At 41.9% G+C, this 21,407-nt stretch overlaps 1 protein-coding gene across 1 annotated transcript in view; it reads right to left on the minus strand.

Annotated features, from left to right (window-relative positions):
- The window catches only part of whd (carnitine O-palmitoyltransferase whd), a 454,516-nt gene that overhangs the window by 309,467 nt on the left and 123,642 nt on the right, over nt 1-21,407 (minus strand). The window contains exon 5 of the mRNA XM_080283386.1: nt 10,505-10,605. Within this exon, the coding sequence (XP_080139512.1) occupies nt 10,505-10,605 (101 nt within the window). The remainder of the gene's footprint in view (nt 1-10,504; nt 10,606-21,407) is intronic.

Consider the following 21,407-nt stretch of genomic DNA (forward strand, 5'->3'; position numbering starts at 1 on the left):
GGTAGTTCCAGGTGAATGTAAATATCACTTAGGCTTCTCCCTTCCTTTCTTATATATATTTTTATTACGAAAATAGATTATACGGCATATTTCAAGGGAAAATAAACAGCGAAAATTAGCGAACGAGTGCACGTGAGGTGCTGTCATGTCATAATTAGCCAATTCTAGGTGTATGGCACTCTCACTTACCTTATTTCTTTCTTGTATATATTATTTGGTATAAAAATAGGGCATAGGGCTTATTTCAATGGATGAAATCAGTGAAAAATTCCAGGGAAGATTTACTTAGCGTAGCATGGCCGGGCAGGCGAGAGGATAGGGTAATGGAGGGGAGGTAGGGAGGGGAGTCAAGAACAGGGAGAAATGGCTAAATTGGCAACAATGGATGGGAGTACAGATGAGATTAGGAGTGCTGACTAGTGTTGGACATTGGCAGTACTGATAGATGATACAAGCCACCACTTGAAAGCCCGGGTGAATTCAAAATAACACAGAATCACAAAAGTGTCACCCCACGGTATGATCCCTTGCTCCCAAGCATCGCGAAAGTGACGCCCCGCGGTTAAGGGGTTAACAGAAAAATTTTAAAGCATCTTTCCTATCACAACCTTCTTTCTGATCGTCAGTATGGGTTCCGTATGGGATGCTCACCTGGTGATATCCTCACCTACCTTTCATACTCCTGGTCATCCTCCTTTTAGGACTTTGGCAAAAGCTTTGCCATTGTACTTGACATCTCAAAGGTTTTCGATCGAGTCTGGCACAAATAATTTATTTTCAAACTGCCCTCTTACGGTTTCTATCCTTCTATCTGTGCCTTCACCTACAGCTTTCTTTCTGGTCATTTTATAGCTGTTGTTGTAGACGGCCATCGTTCTTCTCCTAAAACTATTAACAGTGGTGTTCCTTAGGGCTCTGTCCTATCACCAACTCTCTTCCTTTTATTCATCAATGATCTTCTAAGCTGTACATCTAACCCTATCCACTCATATGCTGATGATTCCACCCTTCACCTTTCCATTCGGTTCCAGCAACGTCCATCCCTGCAGTTACTTCAACAAACAAGGGATGAGGCTATGGCACTCCTAATGTCTGACCTGGCTCTTATCTCTGACTGGGATAAAAATAATCTTGTTGTTTTTAACCCCTGAAGCGTGGGTCGTCGCGTTTGCAACACTCGCCAAAAAGGACATAACGGCGGATCGTCGCGTTTGCGATTCGAGTTAATTTTGAATAAACGCGGGCAAGGATGTTCCAGCTGGTATTGTCTATCAGTACCACCACCCTTTAGCTACAATTAGCATACTTTACCTTTGTACTACTGACCTCCGTTGTTGCCAAGTATCGCGTTTTTCCCCCCTCCCCCCACCACCACGGCCCAGCCAGCCTGGCTGTGATATATGGCAGCGCTCTGACTGCTCAGAACTGTAAATCTGCGCTCTCCTCTCACAAGCAGTTTATGCTAATAGGAAAAGCTTGTTTCCCCAGCTGTCACACTAGCTTTTTTTTGCGCGGTTTGCCCCTGTTTAGCGTCAGTTTACCGCAGGCTTTCACAGTGACATTATGGCGAGTTCTAGCTCTTCCGAGTCAGTGCGAGCGGCCAACAGAAACGAGAATAAAGTGACGGGCATAAGGCAGAATAAAACCGCGCCACGGTGATCTTTTGGGAAGTAATATGATTGAAAATAATGTAGTATACATGTTTTTAGCTGTGAAAATGGAAATGTTTGTTGAGTGATGGGAAGACCGCCGCCGCGCTGCATGTCGGCCGTATGCTTCGTTGATTTTAGCCTTATTTTCAGTGCTTATTGTACAAATACGGATTCCAAACTACCTGTACGTTGTAGTATAACGTTTACTGTGACAGAATGAGGCTGTGGTAGAGGGGAAACCGGGTTGGTGGAGGTGTGGAAGTGAAGATTTTGTTACCCAACTTTGCAAGTCTCCACAAGTCCTTGTGTAGTCCACGAAGGCTCAACACCTGTCTCTGGAGAAAGCTGAATGTAAGTACTATCTGCTATAAAACTTATAATGTTCTAGGGTTAATCTCTGATTTTTGGCAAATATTTTCCTACAGGTACTCAGACCGCGATACAACCCCGCCACACGGGGGGGGGGGGGGTCGGTTGTTGACGGCCGCGGTTTAGGGGTTAATGCATCTAAGACTCAGTTTTTACACCTATCAACCCGACAGAATCTTCCACAGGAGTACCCACTAAAATTTAGTAATATCCTGCTCAATCCACCATCATCCTTGAACATGCTTGGGGTTTCAATCATTCGGGATTTATCTTGGAAAGATCATATTATATCTCTGGTAAAATCTGCTTCCAAGAGTTTAGGTGTGCTAAGCTGACTCCATACCTCCTTTACCCCTGCACAGTTGTTGATTTTATCTATCTATCTATCTATCCATAGCCCAATGCCCTAAGCCCGCAAAGGGTGTCAGCAGACAAAATGCCTCCAAGTCGCTCTGTCACCCACCATTTGACTACCTTCCCCCCAACTCACTCCCCCCTCCCTCATATACCTCTCAACTCCATCTTTCCACCTCATCCTCGGTCTACCCCTCCCTCTCCCTCCCTCCACCTCACCTACATACACCCACTTGGTCAGTCTTTCATTCTCCATTCTCTCCACATGTCCAAACCACCTCAGTGTATTTCTCCTAACCTTCTCAACCACATACACATCCACCCCACAACGTTCCTTCACTTCTTCATTTGTCAACCTGTCCCTCCATGTCACTCCACAAGCTCCTCTCAAGTAACTCATTTCCACTGCTCTCATTCTTGACTTGTTCCCCTCTTGCAAGGTCCACGCCTCGCTTCCATACATCAGGGTAGGGATCACAATACTAACATGCAGTGACTTCTTAACTTCCATACTCACCTCCCTCTTCCTCATCATTGAATTCAGTGAACCAACAATCTTCCTTTCCTGCTGTACCCTTTCACGCACTTCATCCCCCAAAGTTCCATCCTTAATCATCACACTACCCAAGTACTTCAATGCAATCACATTCTCCATATCCTCACCATCCAACCTCACTGTACATTCTGTGACTTCATTCCTCTCAAACACCATAACTTTACTCTTGTTTACATTAACTTTCAGATTCCTTTTCCTACACACTGTCCCAAACTCATTCACCAAACCTTGCAACTTCCATTAATCTTCACTCAACAATACTGTATCATCAGCAAACAGCAAAACTGGAATCTTCCAAATCTCACCCTCATTCATTAGAGCCACCCCCACATCCACTGCCCTACCTTACACCTCCTGGAGACATCACACAACCCTGTTTCAGTCCCACACTGAGATCAAAGAACTCACCCAGCTCATCATCCACTCGCACCGTAGCCCTAGCTCCTTCGTACATACTCTTCACAGCACTCAACAGTTTCCCCTCCACTCCATATATTCTTAATACTTTCCACATACCTTGCCTATCTATTCTGTCATAAGCTTTCTCCAAGTCCATGAAGGCAGCATACACTTTCTTTCCCTTCTTTAGATACTTCTCCACTAAACATCTTAGAACAAATATCTGATCTACACACCCTTTTCCCTTCCTAAATCCCCCTTGTTCTTCTCCAACTACCTCCTCTGTCATATACCTAACCCTATCAGTGAGTATTCTACCATATATTTTTCCAGTCACACTAAGAAGGCAAATACCCCTATGGTTACCACATACTTCTCTCTCCCCTTTTCCTTTGTATAAAGGAACAATTATACCCGACATCCAGTCCTCTGGAACCCTTCCCTCTTCCCAAGCCAATCTACACAACTTCCATATCCACTCCACAGCAATCTCACTCCTATACCTCAGTATTTCACCATACACTCCATCAATTCCTGGGGCCTTTCCCATCTTGCTTCCACTACTTCTGCCCTACTGATCTCTTCCTCCCTCCACTCATCTCTTCTTCTCCCAGCCATTCCCCAACCACTTATACTCACACTGCTTTCACTCTCTACATTCAGCAAATCCTCAAAGTGCTCCTTCCATCTCCTCAATTTCTCTCTCTTCTCCACCAACAATCTATTATTCCTATCTTTCACTTCCCTACTATTTCCCCTTTCACACTGCCTTACTTTCTGTACCTCCTTCCAAAACAATTTCTTACTCTCCCTCCATTTCACGCTCAGATTCCTCCCAAATTCTTCATCCACTTTCTTCTTACTCTCCATCACCAGTCTCTTCACCTCCCTTCTCATGCTCACATATACCTCTCTCTTCTCTCTCTCATCTTCTCCTCTACCTCTATTCGCTAGCCATACACTATAGGCCCTCTTCTTTTGTTCCACAGCTCGTTTCACCTCATCATTCCACCATGCTGTCCCTTGCACACCCTTGCATCTCTTCCTCCTCACTCCACAAACCACCTCACATGCTGCGCCTATCTCTTCCATAAATATCTTACATACATCTTCCACCCCTTCCATCTGCTCTAACTCATACCTTCCTAATCTTTCTTCCACTATGCTCTTATACTCTGCCATTTTCTCACTATCTTGCAACTTCTCCACTCTTTTCACAGGAGCTGTTTCCTCCTGTCTTCCCCTTCGTCTCTTCAACCATTTTATTTGCAGTTTTACCTTGGCCATCACTAAGTGACTTTATACACAGGGTTTATTCCCCCCTGTCTGGAGTACAACTCTCATGTGTGGGGAGGCTCCCCACATACAGCTCTTCTCAATAGGGTGGAGTCAAAGGCATTTTGTCTCATTAACTCTGCTCCTCTTACTGGCTCCCTTCAACCTCTGTCTCTTTGCCGCACTGCTGCCTCTTTATCTCTTTTCTATCGCTACTTCCATGGTCAATGCTCCTCTGAACTGTCTGCTTGCATCCCTGCACCTCTACGATGGGTGCTACGCACCCGTCTAGCAATAAACTCGCATCCCTTTTCCGTTCAACTTTTTCTGTTCAACTCTCTAATGCAAGAGTTAACCATTACTCCCAATTCTTCATTTATGCAACAGGTCAACTCTGGAACAGTCTCCCTCTGTCTGTATTTCCTTCTTCCTATGATCTCCAGTCTTTCAAATGCAGTGTGTCCAGGCATCTCGAAATGAACAGATCTTGAATTTGGCTCTCTTTTGTATTGTTTTTGTTGTTTTTCTTACAAGGAACTGTTTTGCGGGCTTGTAGCCTTTGGTTCCTTCTTCCTCGCATTAAAAAAAAAAAAAAAAAAAAAAAAATTTTAGAAGAGTACAGGTACCTGTACTGTATGCCTCAGTTCCATACAACACTCTATAAAACTCTACATGAGCCCCATATGCAAGGCAACAGACATGTTTCTTTCAATATGACTGCTGACATGCCTGCTACTCGGCCCTGTCCTGCTCACGAGTCACCTTGCAGCACCCACTCTGACTTCCCTGCTCAATATACCCTGACTGCTCACACTCACTCATCTATTACTGTATAGTTCTTCTGTTCTTTATTATATATTTTATTTTTACTTTTTATACATTTTTAATTACATACATACAGGTATGTTACTTTTTTTTCTCACGGAAGTATCTTTATCGGTGTGGGAAAGAGATTTCTAAACTTAGGTCCTGGGCTTGGCAGTGTCCTGAAATGCATCTTCACTGGAACCAGATGTTCAGTCCTCTCATTCATTATTCAATTTGTTTTCTAGCAATGAAACATGATCATATAATATGGCCTGTCTTTACGCTGTTCACCTTAACTAGGCATAAAATTGCCATCTCTCCATCTGCAATACCAAGCTGTAACATAAGATTAAAACTAGAATATGGTGGTAGTCATGAAGATGTGCTATGAAAAGGATGCAGAGTCACAGAATTCTTTCTCTGCTACTGAGATATAGGAATTAGGTTGCAAAATAACTGAAAACTCTGCCTAGGTAAAGTGAAAGACCTACAAGCAGATAAATATTTGTCTTTTTGCTGCTAAATTTCTGTAGCTCAAAAGCAGAACAAGACAATACTACAGTTCAGCATCCTCTCCATGGCACTTCTTCATAACTAAGGTGCTATCTGTACTGTATATACATTATAAAAGAGCCGCATTTTTTGTTTGTCCTTCAATCACGACCAAACCACGAGTCAGAGACCCCCAGACCCATACATATTCTGAATCAGGGTGACCCAAGAATGGTTATGGGGGGGGGGGGGAGTCAAAATTCAAATCTGGGTCATTTGAGGTCACCGGTAGAGTGTTCACCTTTTTTGGCCCAGGAAACACCAAGTACCTCTGCAGCCTAATTTTTGGCATAGAGATTCACATGACCTCCAGTTCGGACACAGGCTATGTGAGGATGGCCTCCGAGGTCATTTGAGGTCATCAGTAGTGTTTAACAAGTGCGCACAAATACTGTGCGATAGTCTGCGAAAGCTAAAATAGAAAGTGTCTGGACCTCTTACAATCCCTCTTCAAAAGCATAAGAGGTACATGGTCTTTCTGGGGTAGAAAGATTGAACTACTGTAGAATAAATAGGATTAGAGTGTTTGTCTTTTTGGCCAGGGCAACATCAGGAACCCCTGCTAGTCATGTACTAGTGTTAATCTTGTTACAGCTCAGTATTCAAGATCAAGAGATAGCTATTTTATACACATTTGAAGTGAACAGTGCACAGTCAAACATGCCAGAACCAGTTAACCAATGGTGTGCAAGTTAACTCATACGAACAAGATTTTTAACAACGTACCATGAAGTTTCTTCCAGGAGTAGGATCACACAATTATAGTTTAATATTAGGCTATCTATTATCTCTCATCCCCACCCTCAATGTTAAGCCTAGACACAAAGCTACAGTAGCTACTACGAATGAAATTCATGCACTTGTTGACTCATTTATCATGGCTTTAGCAACCGATGAGGGCTTAAACCTGCCTAGTAAAACGAGCTCTTAATGCTAAATCAAATGCAATGCCAACAGTGGCTAAGGGAAGGAGACAAAGATTAAATAAAATGTCAAAATTAGCAAGTCATGCTTAAGTTACAGCTTATTAGACTAACTGGCAATTAACTCAGGATTTGGCTAGAATGAGTCCCGTTCAGGTAGCTCCTGGTTTCTCACAAAGAGGCAAATTTCCAACCATAATAATTCCATTACTATGGTGAGCTGAGCAAAATTTAATCATGGGTTGGTGTGTCATATCATATCTGAGATGACAAACATATGAAGTCATTTGGTGATGGTCACTAAATGACCATACTGCTGCAATCCACACATTAAATTTTACACATAAGTTTATGTATGTATTCAAGCCTTGCAATTCTCAATTTTCACCTTTACATAGAGACAGAGAGATATAGACAGATAGACAGACAGACAGGCAGACATAGAGAGATACTGTACACAGATTGATAAGCAGATCAATAGACAACACATCAGCAATAGACCCATGGCAATATAATTTCCATATAAGGATGGAGAGGACACTCGCTGGCATTTTCCTTTCATGTATTTCACCAAATTTTCAGACAGCTCACATGGTCATCATCGGAATACAGTTAGAGGATATTACCAGGGAACATAAACCCATTAAATTATTCATGTTATGGACTGAGTTTAAATAAAAATTTTAATCTATGTTTGCCACAAGGGAGTGGGAAGTAACTCCATCTTGTGCAGTATTTGTGATTAGTGGGTGCATATGAGACATAGTGGTATTAAAAGTAGACTGTGAGATAATGTAGATTTTGTGTGTGTGTGGTGTGTCAGGGAAAGCATACAAAAACTGTCATATGGGAAAAGACTTATCATGCTGCTGAGTCTCTTGTGTTTGCACACGAGTATTTGGGGGACATGCTGGAGGTGGGGCTGGCTAGGGTAATGAGTGGTTGGAGGAGGTTCATGGAGCTGTTGCCTCTCCTGACAGTGACAGGGCTCTCCCTCCATGCTAAGGGATCTTTGTATGCAGCATGTGTTAGGAGTGTAATGCTGTATGGTAGTGAGACCTGTGGAGTAAAGGAAGAGGATATTCAGAGGCTCAAATATACGGAAATGACAATGATTAGGTGGATGTACAGTGCATCCTTGAATGTGAGGCCTGGCGGGGCTAGGTTTGGAATGGAAGAGTTAAGAGGTAGGATGGGACTGGAGCATGTTGGTGCCGAGATGAGGAGAGGTACATTAAGATGGTTCAGGCAAGTGGAGAGAATGGGGGACACTCTCTTTGATTCTGGTGTCCACCGACTTCCTCACTCCACATCTTTCACGAATCACATTATTTCGTATCCTATCCACCCTTTGTCCTCCACATACATTCCTCAGCAGTCCCATCTCCACTGCTCTTACTCTTGACTTTTCATTTTCATCCCACACCATAGTCTCACAACCATATGTTAAAGCTGGCACTAACACTCCCTCATGTAAGCCTCGTGCAGCTGCAACACTCAAGCCTCTGTTTCTTATCAAGGCCTTCATTGTACCAGCTACTTTTCTTCCTTGTGTCACCTACTTTCAACTTCTTCTGCACATTTTCCTCTCTTTTCTATCACTGTACCCAAGTATTTAAACTCTCTCACCAATTCCAGTCTCTCTCCATTCACTGTGACATCACACTGGGAGTCACCTTCTCTCTCAATAAGCATCACTTTACTCTTCTCTACATTTACTCTCAAGGCACGACGCTCACAGACTCAGCAAAACTCTGCACTAGCCTACCAAATTCTTGTCCGGATCTTGCAAGCAGTACTGAATCATCAGCATACAACAAATTTGAGATATTCCATCCATCACCATTCATTACCAACGCCATCCCTCTCGCCATTACTCATGTTTTTACTTCTCTCATCACCCCATCCATATATACATTGAACAACTATGGGGACATCACACAACCTTGTCACATGCCCACACCAATCATGAACCATTCATTTAGATGCCCATTAACCATTACATATGCTTCGTTACCATCATAAAAACTCTTGACAGCACCTTGCAGCTTACCATCTACACCATACATGCGCAAAACTTTCCACATTCCCTCTCTGTCTACTTTGTCATATACTTTTTCCGGATCCATGAATGCCATAAACACCTTATGGTGTAAAAAAAAAAAAAAAAAAAAAGAGAGAGAGAGAGAGAGAGAGAGATAAATCATTGAATACTTTCTCTATATTCCACCTTCTCACAATATTCCCCACTGCAGAAGTCCCCACTCTTCTGCTCATGTTGTTCACTGCAATAGTTCATATTATTCTGTCTTTCTCTGCTTCACTAATTCACAAATTCCAAAACATCTACTGTGTTCATAGCTGTGATTAGCATCCCTCTGTTCATTTGAGGACATAGTTGTAAATGGAGGGGAAGAGCTGAAAATATATAGTACACTGAAAGCCAGTGCTGAAAAAGAGTGCCTTCTAGCACAGGAACCAACACAACAAACCCTCATTTCACAATGAGGATGTTTGTTTTTTATAATCCACCAGACAATGATTCATCGTATAAACAGTTAATTACCAGTGTAACATGAGCTCAGTAGGATATGTTTTTGGCCAAGGGTCACTCACCCAACAAAGTCTAAAATGAAGTTTCCAGCTCACCAAAACTGGTAGTTATTTCACTTCACTGCACTACACTTTCTGCTTGAATACCAACAGCACACTACCTGTACTGTTACATCACTAACACTGACACATCCAACAGTGACCAAGTTCCAAGACCATCTTGTAATAAACTACTGTAAGCCTGCATGCTGGTAATCATATAAACAAAAATGGTGATCGTACATTGACCTGTGAGCCTTCATATGGACTCATAATGATCATATGAGCAAAAATGCTTTTGTGCATAAAAAAATGTTCTCACCTTCTTGGTCATCATATAAGCGATTCATCACATACCAAATCACGGTAAACGAAGGTCTACAGTATAAATGGATGGCAGAACTGCCTACTTATACAAACGCCCCTCAACTCCCTCCCTGTTCCTTAAGCGGCTGATGGTGGACTGCAGGAGAAAAGCACCTTCAGCCTGGAGTTCATAGGGTTCATGTCCAGATGAACCTGGGGCTACAACAACAAAAACATCAAAATCCACATGGCAATCTTTTGACATATTCATTCACCTTTCCATGCTCTTTAAAATTACTGAATATATTATTCCCCATTATATCCAGAACAATGACAGGTTAAATGCTGAATATATTGTACTGTAACAGAATGAGCAGTATAAGCGGCATACTATTGTGTACCGATGCTGGAGGGAGATTTATTTCACATACTGTACTGACACCAATATAAATGGGGGCTCCCTGTCTGGTAACACAAACATCCCTCAATACCTTCCCTGTTCCCTAAAAATACAGACAGTAATGGCAGCTTGAGCCTGCAGTCAATCAGGTTCACATTCAGATGACCTAGGGTCAAAAAAACAACTGTGCTGTACAGACAGTAAAGATAACTTGAGCCTGCAGTCAATCCGATTCACATTCAGATGACCTTGGGTCAAAACAACAATTGAGCAGTACAAATAGTTATGTACCAATATTAAAAAGAAAATTGTAATGTACCTCTGAAGCTTGGCACCAATACCCTTCTGGAAGTCCTTCACGAGGCCCTCCATGCGAGTGTAGTTCTCATCATCCATCAGTGGCCGCACACTCCGCAGATACTGGGAAGGTAAAGCAGTACCATTACATATAGAATGGGAATCACAACAAGAAAGAGAGTATAAATGAAACTGATGGCGTGCAGAGTGACAGATATGATGAAGAGAGAGAGAGAAAAAAAAAATGGAGATAAGACTGAAAAAATGAAAAGACACATGCAACAACAGAAGGAAGGGATCCAGATGGAGAAGGGCAGGATGTAAAACTGGAAAGGATATGTAGTAGAAAGAATTTGTATCAAAGGAACCTTTATCGCTGAACAAGCATATGATATAATCATACTCTGACTGATGAGAAATGCAGTCACTGTCTGTCAAGAGTCCAACACAGTGGTATGAAACTGCAGTACTGTGGTCCAAACTCGACAGACAAATATTTTTGCAACTGGGTTGCAGATACCTTTGCATAAGTCATAATACTCTACAGGCAAATATTTTTTACAAATGGATTTACATATACAGTATAGTATCTTAGTGTAATTCTTTATTTCATGATGAACTTCTTTAGATTTGAATTGGAAAAAAAAAAAAAAAGTCAGATTACATCAGATATGTTGTTCTTTATATTTAGAAACCAAATACAGATGACCCCCCCCCCCAACACAGTTGATACACTCAATCCTCCTAAATCGCGTGTTCGTAAAGCACGGACTCATAAATCACGGCTAAGTGGCCATCAGACTGCCGGCAACCTTAAATTACTGTTAAGTCACGAAAATCGCAGACCTAGGCACCCAAGTGGGCCTTTTCCGAGAAGAACTGTAAACCGCAGAATTCAAACTGAAAATCGCGACCCAACAACCAATCACCGTGCGTCCCTGGTGGCAAGTGTGCATACTAATGCCACCATGTTGTTGTTGTTCTTGTCCCGCCAGTCCACACACTACAGACCATCGCCGTGGAGTATGAGAGCTACCTGCCTTATTTGTGCAACTTCCCCTGCCTCCTACCTGCCATGGCCCCTCCCAAGCCCCTGATGAAGCACTCTAAGCAGTATGGCATCAAGAAGCTGCCGCTGTTGTTGTACAGTCAACGTTTGGAACTCATTCGTCATGTTAAGAGGGGAGAGAAATTTTCAAAGCTGGCAAAAGGGTTTGGGAAGAACGAGTGCTGAGAGGTTCTAAGTTCTTCCCAACACCACCCTACTCCATTCACTTAAGCAATTTCATCATGGGATTAAGGTGAGATCCCTTAACATTGCTTATTTCTATTTAATACATGTACTGAATATTCCTAAATTTGTATGTTTGTGTTTGATGATGCCTAAATAGGTGTAGGTAGGGTGCTGTGGGGGCAGGTTGGCCAAAGCCCAGACCCAAAATAATTTTTCACGTAAGAGTTATTATTCATAAATCACGGAATTCGCAAATCACGGCAGTGGTCCAGACCCAAACTGCCGCGATTTACGAGGATTGAGTGTACATTCCTGAAGGCTGTGTTCAGCAACGATTGTGTTAAATATATATATATATATATATACAGGCTGTCCCTAACTTACGAAAATAATTGGTTCTTGAAGGTCTTTCATAAGTTTTTTTTTTTTTAAGTCCATCTCTCTCTCTCATATACCTGTCCAACCCAACCCTAACCCCATAATTAATAATGACACAAAGTTCTTTCCTTCAAACCCACCACCTGTCTACTCCATACCTACTTCTATGCTATGCTCTCTCTCTCTCATACGAACCTATCCAACCCAACTCTTACTCCCATAATTACACACGACACAAAGTTTTTTCCCTCTATCCCATCGCCTTTCTACTCCATACCTCCTTCTGGTTTATCCTTTCTCTCTCTCTCTTTCTCTCTCTCTCATGTACCTGTCCAACCCAGCCCTAATTTCATAATTACTAACGACATAAAGTTCTTTCACTTTACCCCATCGCCTTTCTACTCCATACCTACTTCTGCGCAATCCTCTCTCTCTCTTTCTCTCTCTCTCTCTCCCCCCAGATAAAAGCCCATTATTGTTTCCACTCCACCACTTATCCCCTACCCTTCCCTGAACTGCAATTATCACCTCATCTCCTTATCAGTGTCTTCACCTGACCTCATCCTTCCTTGCTATGACTGACCCCTCCCCCCCCACATACACACAATTTTTTTCATACAGTATCTGCAGATTTTTCATAAGTCAATCCTTCGTAAGTAAGGGTCTGACTGTACAATACTGCATTATTTTCTATGGAAATATAAGTTGTTACATTCCCAGGCCCACAATGTTTCTGATACTTACCATAACAGTACGTATAAACTGTTATAAAATGGAAAAGCTGGGTTTATGCGTGAGGTACTTAGTACAAATTAGGATAAATCCCACAGGTTCTGCGCTTTTGTTATCGCGCAATTTCATCATACGCACCAGATGGAATACCAGTTATGCATAACAACCAAAACATTACTGTATAACTAATGAAACAAATTCACAGTATTACACAGATCTGTTGATGCACCTCTCTCATAAAATGGAATTTGTACAATTATATCTGATTAAAAAGGTTGCTGGTTCTTTGAAAGCAGTGATAAGAAACAGGGAAGTGAGCATGGAAGTGTAAAAGTTACTACATGACAGTATTGTGATACCAACTCTAACGTATGGAAGTGAAGCTTGGATGTTGTTGGAAAGACACAAGTCAAGAGTAAGAGCAGTGGAAATGAGTTATTTAAGAGGAGCCTGTGGAGTCACATGGAGAGACAAGCTGACAAATGAGGATATAAAGAGGCATTGTGGTGTGGATGTGGATGTGACAGGAAGCGTTATGAGGAACACACTGAGGTGGTTTGGCCATGTGGAGAGGATGGAGGGTGAGAGACTGACGAAGAGAGTGTATGTGAGTGAGGTGGAGGGGGGAAGAGGGAGGGGGAGGCCGAGGATGAGATAGAGGGAAGGGGTGGAGAGGTATATGAGAGAGGGGGGTGTGAGTTGGGAGCAGGGCAGTGAAATGGCGGGGGACAGGGTGACGTGAAGGCGATTTGTTTGTGGTCACCCCAAACGGGATTAAGGCGTCTGGCATTAGATAGACAGATAGAAAAACTTATAAGTAAGAAAACAAATCCATCAGTTGTTTTAATCTGAACATAACATGCAGCACTGCTACATATATTAACCTCCCAAAATAGCTGACAACTATGCAGTATTCTTGCTCAAGTTATAGTGAAAAAATTGGTGCATTACACCCCTGCCAAAATGTATTGCAGGTGGGGTGGGGGTGCCTTAGTTTGCCTAACCAGTAGTAACATTTATAAACTCTTACAATGATGTCACTTACAGTCAAAGTACAGTAATTACTATGCTGCAAAACACAAAAACAAAATGGTCTGTAACAGTTAACCATTATGAAACATTGTTTAATCTGTAAATCTGTGATGATTCTTTCTAAATGGCCTACTTCCCCAGTCTCATCACAACCTCCCTAAGCATATATATCATACCTCGCATACTCACTGATGAAATGTCTGGACAGATGTAAGTGGAGACAGACTGTTTATTCGATTACGACAATAAGTCAAAATAAAGGGGCATACTGCTAGAATTATTTGGGGGCAAAATTAGTTTCAAAAACTAATAATGCTCAGAGAATTATAACAAATTTCATTTTCACATGGGCTAAAAGAGACAGTTGAGAATGTCAATTACGAGGACATTGTGAGAAAAAAGAAAGTCTCTGAAAATACATGAATGAAAGTAGCAGTAATCAAAGTAAACCAGTGGCACCACACCCTCCTGTAAGACTGACTTGAGATTTTTACCCTGCCCAGGTGATTCAAAACACACGCATCTAAAAAAATTTATTGAAATGTATAAGAGATTCATAATTATGCCACCATGCATATCCCAGCATCACATTTGAGAATCTTGTGTTGGAGGAGTTCGACTGTACAATGGACACTTATGTAAAACAGATTAAAGTTAAATCTTTAGTATTTTAATGGTGACACAAACAAATCACTGGTCTTCATATTTAGAAACTGGCTTTAAAACATACAATTACAATATGGGACATAATCAGGCCATCATCAGTTACTATGTGATGCAACAAGAAGGTAATTACAGTAGACCTTCTCTATACTATACTGATCAATTGGGGAAAGCCTGATTCAACAAAGCCGATAATCCAGTAAGTCCGACAGTGCCCCCATGAAGTGGGATTTCAACCATATAATGGAAAATAAACTTGTAAAATTGCATTCTATAGTATTAATGATGAAAACTACACCCACTTTACACTAACTGGGTCCCTAATTTCACACCCTTGTCACAGCAATTCTTTATAACTAACCCATGTGGGTGGGAACAACTGCCGTCAGCATTGGTAACTACATTCTGAGTCACACCATGTGTTGGAAGTGATCCAGTAGGCCTGCGTCATATGCCCCATCAAACGGACGGTATACGTTTAATACAAAAAAGTGTTCATTGGACCCATAGTTGTCCGGTAGGTTTGCACTGCTTTTCCCATTTACCAGATAGTGTCTGATATGTACTGTACGATGGTTTGTCCATGGTGCCTCAAAATGTTTGTTAAATCCAATCTCTGGTGTAACAGCGTCCATTAAACCAGGGGTCTACTGTAATGCTTTTTCTTTCTACGCTCTGTCCTTTTGGAGATACCCAAGGAAAAGTCTTCAAGAAACTTACAACACCCTGCAAACACTGGAAGTGGCAACAGAAGGAATCATCCTATACTCAAAAGAACTGAGGAAAGGACGCATTACTTCTCATCCACAATTACAGTGCTTCATGAGGTATTATGATCTCCCCTTGAAGTTGACAATGTGTGATCAACTCTTGACAAAAGCACTTGACGCCAGTTTTCTGCGCCTCAGGGTACGGGGCCATTTGGGGACAAACCAATACAGTACTGTACTGCACCAAAATCTGCTATATTGTGTACTCACATGCATCACTCGTCTTACCTCTCCCTCTTTCTTTTGCACTTGTGTGAACCTACTATATGCTCAGCTGCTACAGGGCTGACCTGCATCTTGTAAAAGTTTATCAAACATTTTTCTCCAGTCTAACTTTTTTTTTAATAATTAAATTACATGACTTACAATATATTCCCCAGTCGGCATGTTGTGTGGCTAAGATGCACTGGAGCACTATGTTTACCCATATTTTCTGAACTGTATTTTGCTTCTTGCATTGCTTCAGGGCTCACGACTGACCCCTGATGCACACCAACATACAGAAAACTCATCACTCAAAATCCCCATTCACTCTCACCCGGGTGCAAACACCCACACACACAGCCACAACCACTCCAACCAGATCCTCCTCATTTCCAAGCCTTCACTACCTACTTCACCATCTCCCCAGGGACTCTGTTAAGGGCCTTCTCCAAATCAACAAAAACATAGTCCAACTATCTTTTCTTTCCTGTACATTTTCCTGAATCTGTTGGACAATGAATATGACATCAGTGGTCCCTTTGCCTGGAATAAATCCAAACTGCATCTCATCAGTATTCATTCTTTCTCTAATCATACCTTCTGGGGCTCTCTCCATTACCTTCATTATCTGGTTCAAAAGCTTTATGGCTCTATAATTTCCTCCTACCATGACATGATCATTCTCTTTGCATGAATTTAAAATCACACTCTTCAGCTAGTCATTTGGAACAACACACTGATTTATAATTGAATTTATCCAACACGTAACTAACCCAATTCCTATATCTTCTGAGGCCTTCATCATTTCAGAATCAACCCAGGCACACCTGCCACCCTCCCCAACTCCTTCCTGCCTACTGCCTTGTTCACGGTAGTAACATTAACCAAAGGCCATGGCTAAAAAGCACTGAATCTGCCTACTCCAAAGCTTCCCTGTTCCTGTCAAACTCATTCAGCAACCCGTTATAATGCTCTCTCCAAGCATCTATAACATCCTCACTAAACACCACTCTTTCCTTCATCATTCTTTACACAATGCTCACCTATGATATCCCCCCCCCCCTCCATTTTTTTAAATGCAAGGAAGAAGGAACCAAAGGCCAAAAGCCCACAAGATTGTTCCCTCCAAGAAAAAACAAAAACAAGATAACAGAGAGCCTATTCATCTGATCTGACACCTTAAATACCATATTCTTCCTTTCAGCACTATTTAAGTTCAGTGAAAGTCTCTGAGACTATGACTTTGCCCTGTATACTTCCGTTCTAGCCCTGAGCTTAGCAGCCAACTATTCCCCTCTGTTACCATCGCTTTCCATTCCAGGAAAAATAATTATTTAACCCTAAATGCGGCTTCTACACTCTTATCCTACCACCATGTTTCTTTATATCTTGGAGGGACCCTTGTTCATCCACACATTGAATCAATAACTCTCAAAAGACTGTTCTTGAGAGCTCTGTACTGTTCATTAACACTTCTGTTAACAGTTCCCTTTTCAGCCACAACTCGAATCATCTCGTTATGGGCATCCCTTACTATTTCGTTTTCAACTTCCATATTTTTCTCTTTGGTGCAAAGGTTTCTTCTTTACTAGCTGCTCCTTAAGTACCATGTCAGATACCAGTAATGTGAGTTGCTGCACACACATTTTGCTCCCTATAACTTTAACATCTCTCACCAGCCACCTATCAGTCCTTCTTACCAATCAACCTGGCTACTATTTCCCCCAGACTCATATGTAATCAACCTACTTTCTCTCTCTCCCTAAAGTGGATTTTGCACACAATCCTGTTCATTGCCTTCCCAAATTTGAGTATCCTTTCCCCTTCCCATTCCTCGTACCATATGCACATTTCCCATGTACCCCTTCATATCAGCTGCTTCACTCACAGACCATTTAAATCCCCACCAAAAACTACAATCTCATCTCCCATACCACTAACAACACATACCAGGTCATCCCAGAATCTATCTTTTTCTACATCATCAGAGCCAAAGTGTGGGGCATACATCAATACACGTGAAATCATGAGTTTAACGAACAACATTTTCGCTGCTATAATAATTTCATTCACTCCCATTACATTCATGACACATTCCACCCATTTCCCCTGAACCAGCAAACCCACACTACCATACTGTATATGTACAGTTCCCCACCAAAACAGCTTATACCTGTAGTCCCTCCATGCAATGTCAAGTTAACCCTCCCCCGAACTTGGCTTCCTGTACTCAACCGACACCCACCAGCCTCCTACCCACAGTCTTTATTACTTCCCCCCTCTCTACCCTTCAAACTACCCACAATCCATGATGCCACTCTGAACTCCTTGGGTGATTTGCTTTCCAAAGTCTTGCTACTAACAATGCTTTTTCTTCTCATTTTTGTCACAAGTCAGTAAATAAAGGAGGAGACAGACCACAGGCCCCATCCACCCACCTGCACAGGAAGTCCAGATATGGGATCTGGAACCCACAACCCACAAGCTGTGACCAGTGGCTGTGGCAGTGGTCTCAAGGCACCCTGCTAGGACAGCTACAGAAACACCCTCCAAGTGTGCCTTGACACTGTAATTGTCCCACCATTATACACACATTGATAGGGCAGCCTCCAGGGACACTACTCCCACCTTCGGGCCCCTCTCTATTGGGTGGAAGCAGCAGCTTGAGAACTGCAATGCCCTATACCCTATGGCACAGATCTGAGCCCCATCCCATCCCAGTCTCAAAACTGGACTGGTGGAGCCTGCACCCTGCCTCCCCTCAGGTCTGCCAATAGGTAGCACGGGCAAAGTTTTCTGGCTGCATGTCCTTGCCAGGGACAACCTCTGTGATGTAGTGGGGTATATTGTATGGTACTTAAAGTCCATGCAGATTAGGGCACGAGATAGAGTAAAGTGTCTTGGAGAGTATGCCGCCCATTACTCCAAGTTTTGTGTCACACTGAAAAAAGGTCGGTAAAGAGGGATACTCAGGATAACCTGATGGCTATTGAAACAGAAGCTCCAGCTCTCCCTATCACCAGCACTCCAATCCTCCTCAGGTGCAACAGCCTACTACCTCCATGTCAGGTTTTCAAAAAGGTTTGAGCTAAGCTTGTTTTCTCCCACCTCCAATGATATGACTATCCAAGTTTGGTTTGAAAGCATGGATATCCTTTACACAAACCATATTTTCATCCAAATTATTCTATCTGGTTATACTTCCATTTGGAAAGCCGAAGTTTCTTACATCACCTGAACAAATTGGTATCTTTAATATAAAACAATGTCCTCTCATTAAACTATGTTCTCTCATTCACCACTCATCCCTTAAAATCTTCTCTATCAATGTTCTCTGTACTATGCGTTCACTTGTACAGTAAGGTCCCGGGTTATGTCGCTAGGCTTACATAAATTCTGAGGTTACATCAGCCTGCTACAAGGAATTTTAAAAAATAATATAATGAAGAAATAAATGAAAAGTGTGGGTTTGAAAATGTTGCTGTCCGCTGCGAGATGTCTCTTTCCACTCTACTCTCTTCTCATATTTCCTTCCTTATTTCCTCTTCTACCCTGCTCATCCCCTGTAGTTTCCCCAGTCTTGTTTCCTTCCTTAACTCCCTCCTCCCTCTATCATCCCCCCTCTCTTCCCCATTCTTTTTCCCTTCCGTACATTTCCTCACTAATGCATAATCCCTCATCTGTTACTTGTTCCCCTCCCCATTCCTCTCTTCTTTCCCTATCCCTTTACTCCCTTCTTTTCCTAGCTTCCTACATCCATTTATCTTCCTCTTCCCTCCACACATCACAAGCTTCCTCCCCCCCCCCCTTTTTTTCCCTCCTCCCTTCCCGTCTTCCTTCCCATTCCTTTATATAGTCTCCCCCTTCTCCATTCCTCTTTCCTCTCCCTCTTTTTTTTTGTTTCCTTGTTGTCTCTTTTTCCTTCAATATCTTTCATTTCTCCCCTTTTCACTCACTCCTATCTCCCTTCTCGTTTCTTTGATTCATCACCTCACTTCGTCCAACCTGCATTCCTTGTCCCTCATATTTTACATCACCTCCCCATCCCCTTTTCCTCCAATTCTCTCTCATCTTCCATCCCCTAACTTTCTTCCCTCTCCCTCCATTTCCTCCCTGCCTCTTCTCTCTGTTCCTCTCGTCTCTTTTTCCCTCTGTTCCCTCCTTGTGTCTTCCCTTCTCCTCTCCCTCCATTCTCCTTTCTTTTCTCAGTCCTTCTGTTTCCTTAACATTTTTTCTTCTCTCAACCCTCTACTATCTTCCCCATGTTCCCTTCCCTTTTCTTCTATTTTTTCCTTTTTTTTTTTTTTTTTTTAATAGGCATTAATCTATAGTAAAATCTATTGTATGACAGAGTGGTAAACAACTGTTGGGGAATAAAATGTGTGTTGGCAGTGTGCACGAGTGTGAATACGAAGGAACAGTGTGGAAGCGGCGGTCCAAGCAAAAACAATACAGTGATATATGGATTAATGAATGTTGCAGAAAAGACTTTATTAATATCAAACTACTGTTATATGTGAAAAACATTTCAGTGGTAAACAGGGGACTAAGAGTCTTAAATATGAATTGCTGGGTTGTGAGCTGCCCAAAATTTATCGAGGCTTTAAACCTGATGCCATTCCTGACCTGGAGCTTCTCTCAACACAGCCAAATAAGGATGACAAGAATTATCCCTACAGTACAGGTGTGTACTGGACAGTCTGATTTGCAGCAGGAAAGGAGACATGATAGTTTCTGCAATTCCAGCTTCCTAAATCTGCAAATAATGCATGCACTTTTGCATATGGGATGTTGTATGCAATATGTAATTGCAGTGAATTTGCACCTTATTGAAGGAAATTCAATACATTCAATACATTTTAGACTTCAATATGATCCTATGCACTGGTAAATTTTCATTCCCTCCCCCCTCAAATGAACTGTAGCTATTGATCAATACCTGGTATTTTCATACATCTGTGGTCATTCACATCTATGACATTTATGATATCTAAGGCATTCTTTATCGCACTGTATTGTCATAAATCAATTAAAACAGTTTTTCTGACCTTGCTACACAAGGATATAAGTAGCCCACAATTTAAAAATGCATCGCAACCAGAAATACTTTCAAATAATTCCAGGTTTTAGGTAATGACTTTTTTTTTTTTTTTTTTTTTTTTTTTTTTTACAGCTAACTGACACTCCCAACCTTCCCAAAACTTTCTTTTGAAAGGTAGAATGGATGAAAACTGGGTACCTTAGCTCAGATTATAAGTAAATACTATATTAGTGAAGTAAATAAATGTGAGAATCTTGGGTGCACCACCAAACGAGTTATTCTACGTGCCTTTCTTCCAGATACTAGTACTAACAGAGAGCAGTGGATAAAACAGAGACAGCTGAAGAGACTGGCTTCTGAAATACTCACACAAGGTAAGAGTTCTCACATTATAAAGTATTCAGAACTCTATGGTTATAATTATGATAATACTGTAATACCCATTTTCGTCCCTTGAGCCCTCCAAGTTCTCTCCAGTTTATTACTCGCATGATCAGGAAGTGTTCCTGTTTACAGTACCAGTATGCAGTAGACAGTATTCATATCTGGGCGAAAGGGATGTGCCATTAGTGACTTGGGCCATGACGTTTGAGGTAACTGCAGTCAACTGGGACAGAATGGCTTTATTCTGGATGTCTCTTTCCATCTTGCCACACTCTTGTTCATCTGTCTCAAGATCTGAACCATTCACATATTCAGTAAACATTTTGACTAGCAAATATAGCACAGCTGGATGTTCACAAGGTACATGTCACATAAATAAACGGTGCATATCAGAGATGACAGTGGCACCAGCTAAGTAGCCAAGAATGGACCAGTCCATCCCAGTCTGCAGAGAGGAGACAGTTCACTCTTCAAGAATACCTACATC

The sequence above is a fragment of the Coenobita brevimanus genome, chromosome 97 (assembly GCF_032717465.1).
Source record: "Coenobita brevimanus isolate Jiangsu-jjx chromosome 97, ASM3271746v2, whole genome shotgun sequence".
Classification (NCBI taxonomy): Eukaryota; Metazoa; Arthropoda; class Malacostraca; order Decapoda; family Coenobitidae; genus Coenobita; species Coenobita brevimanus.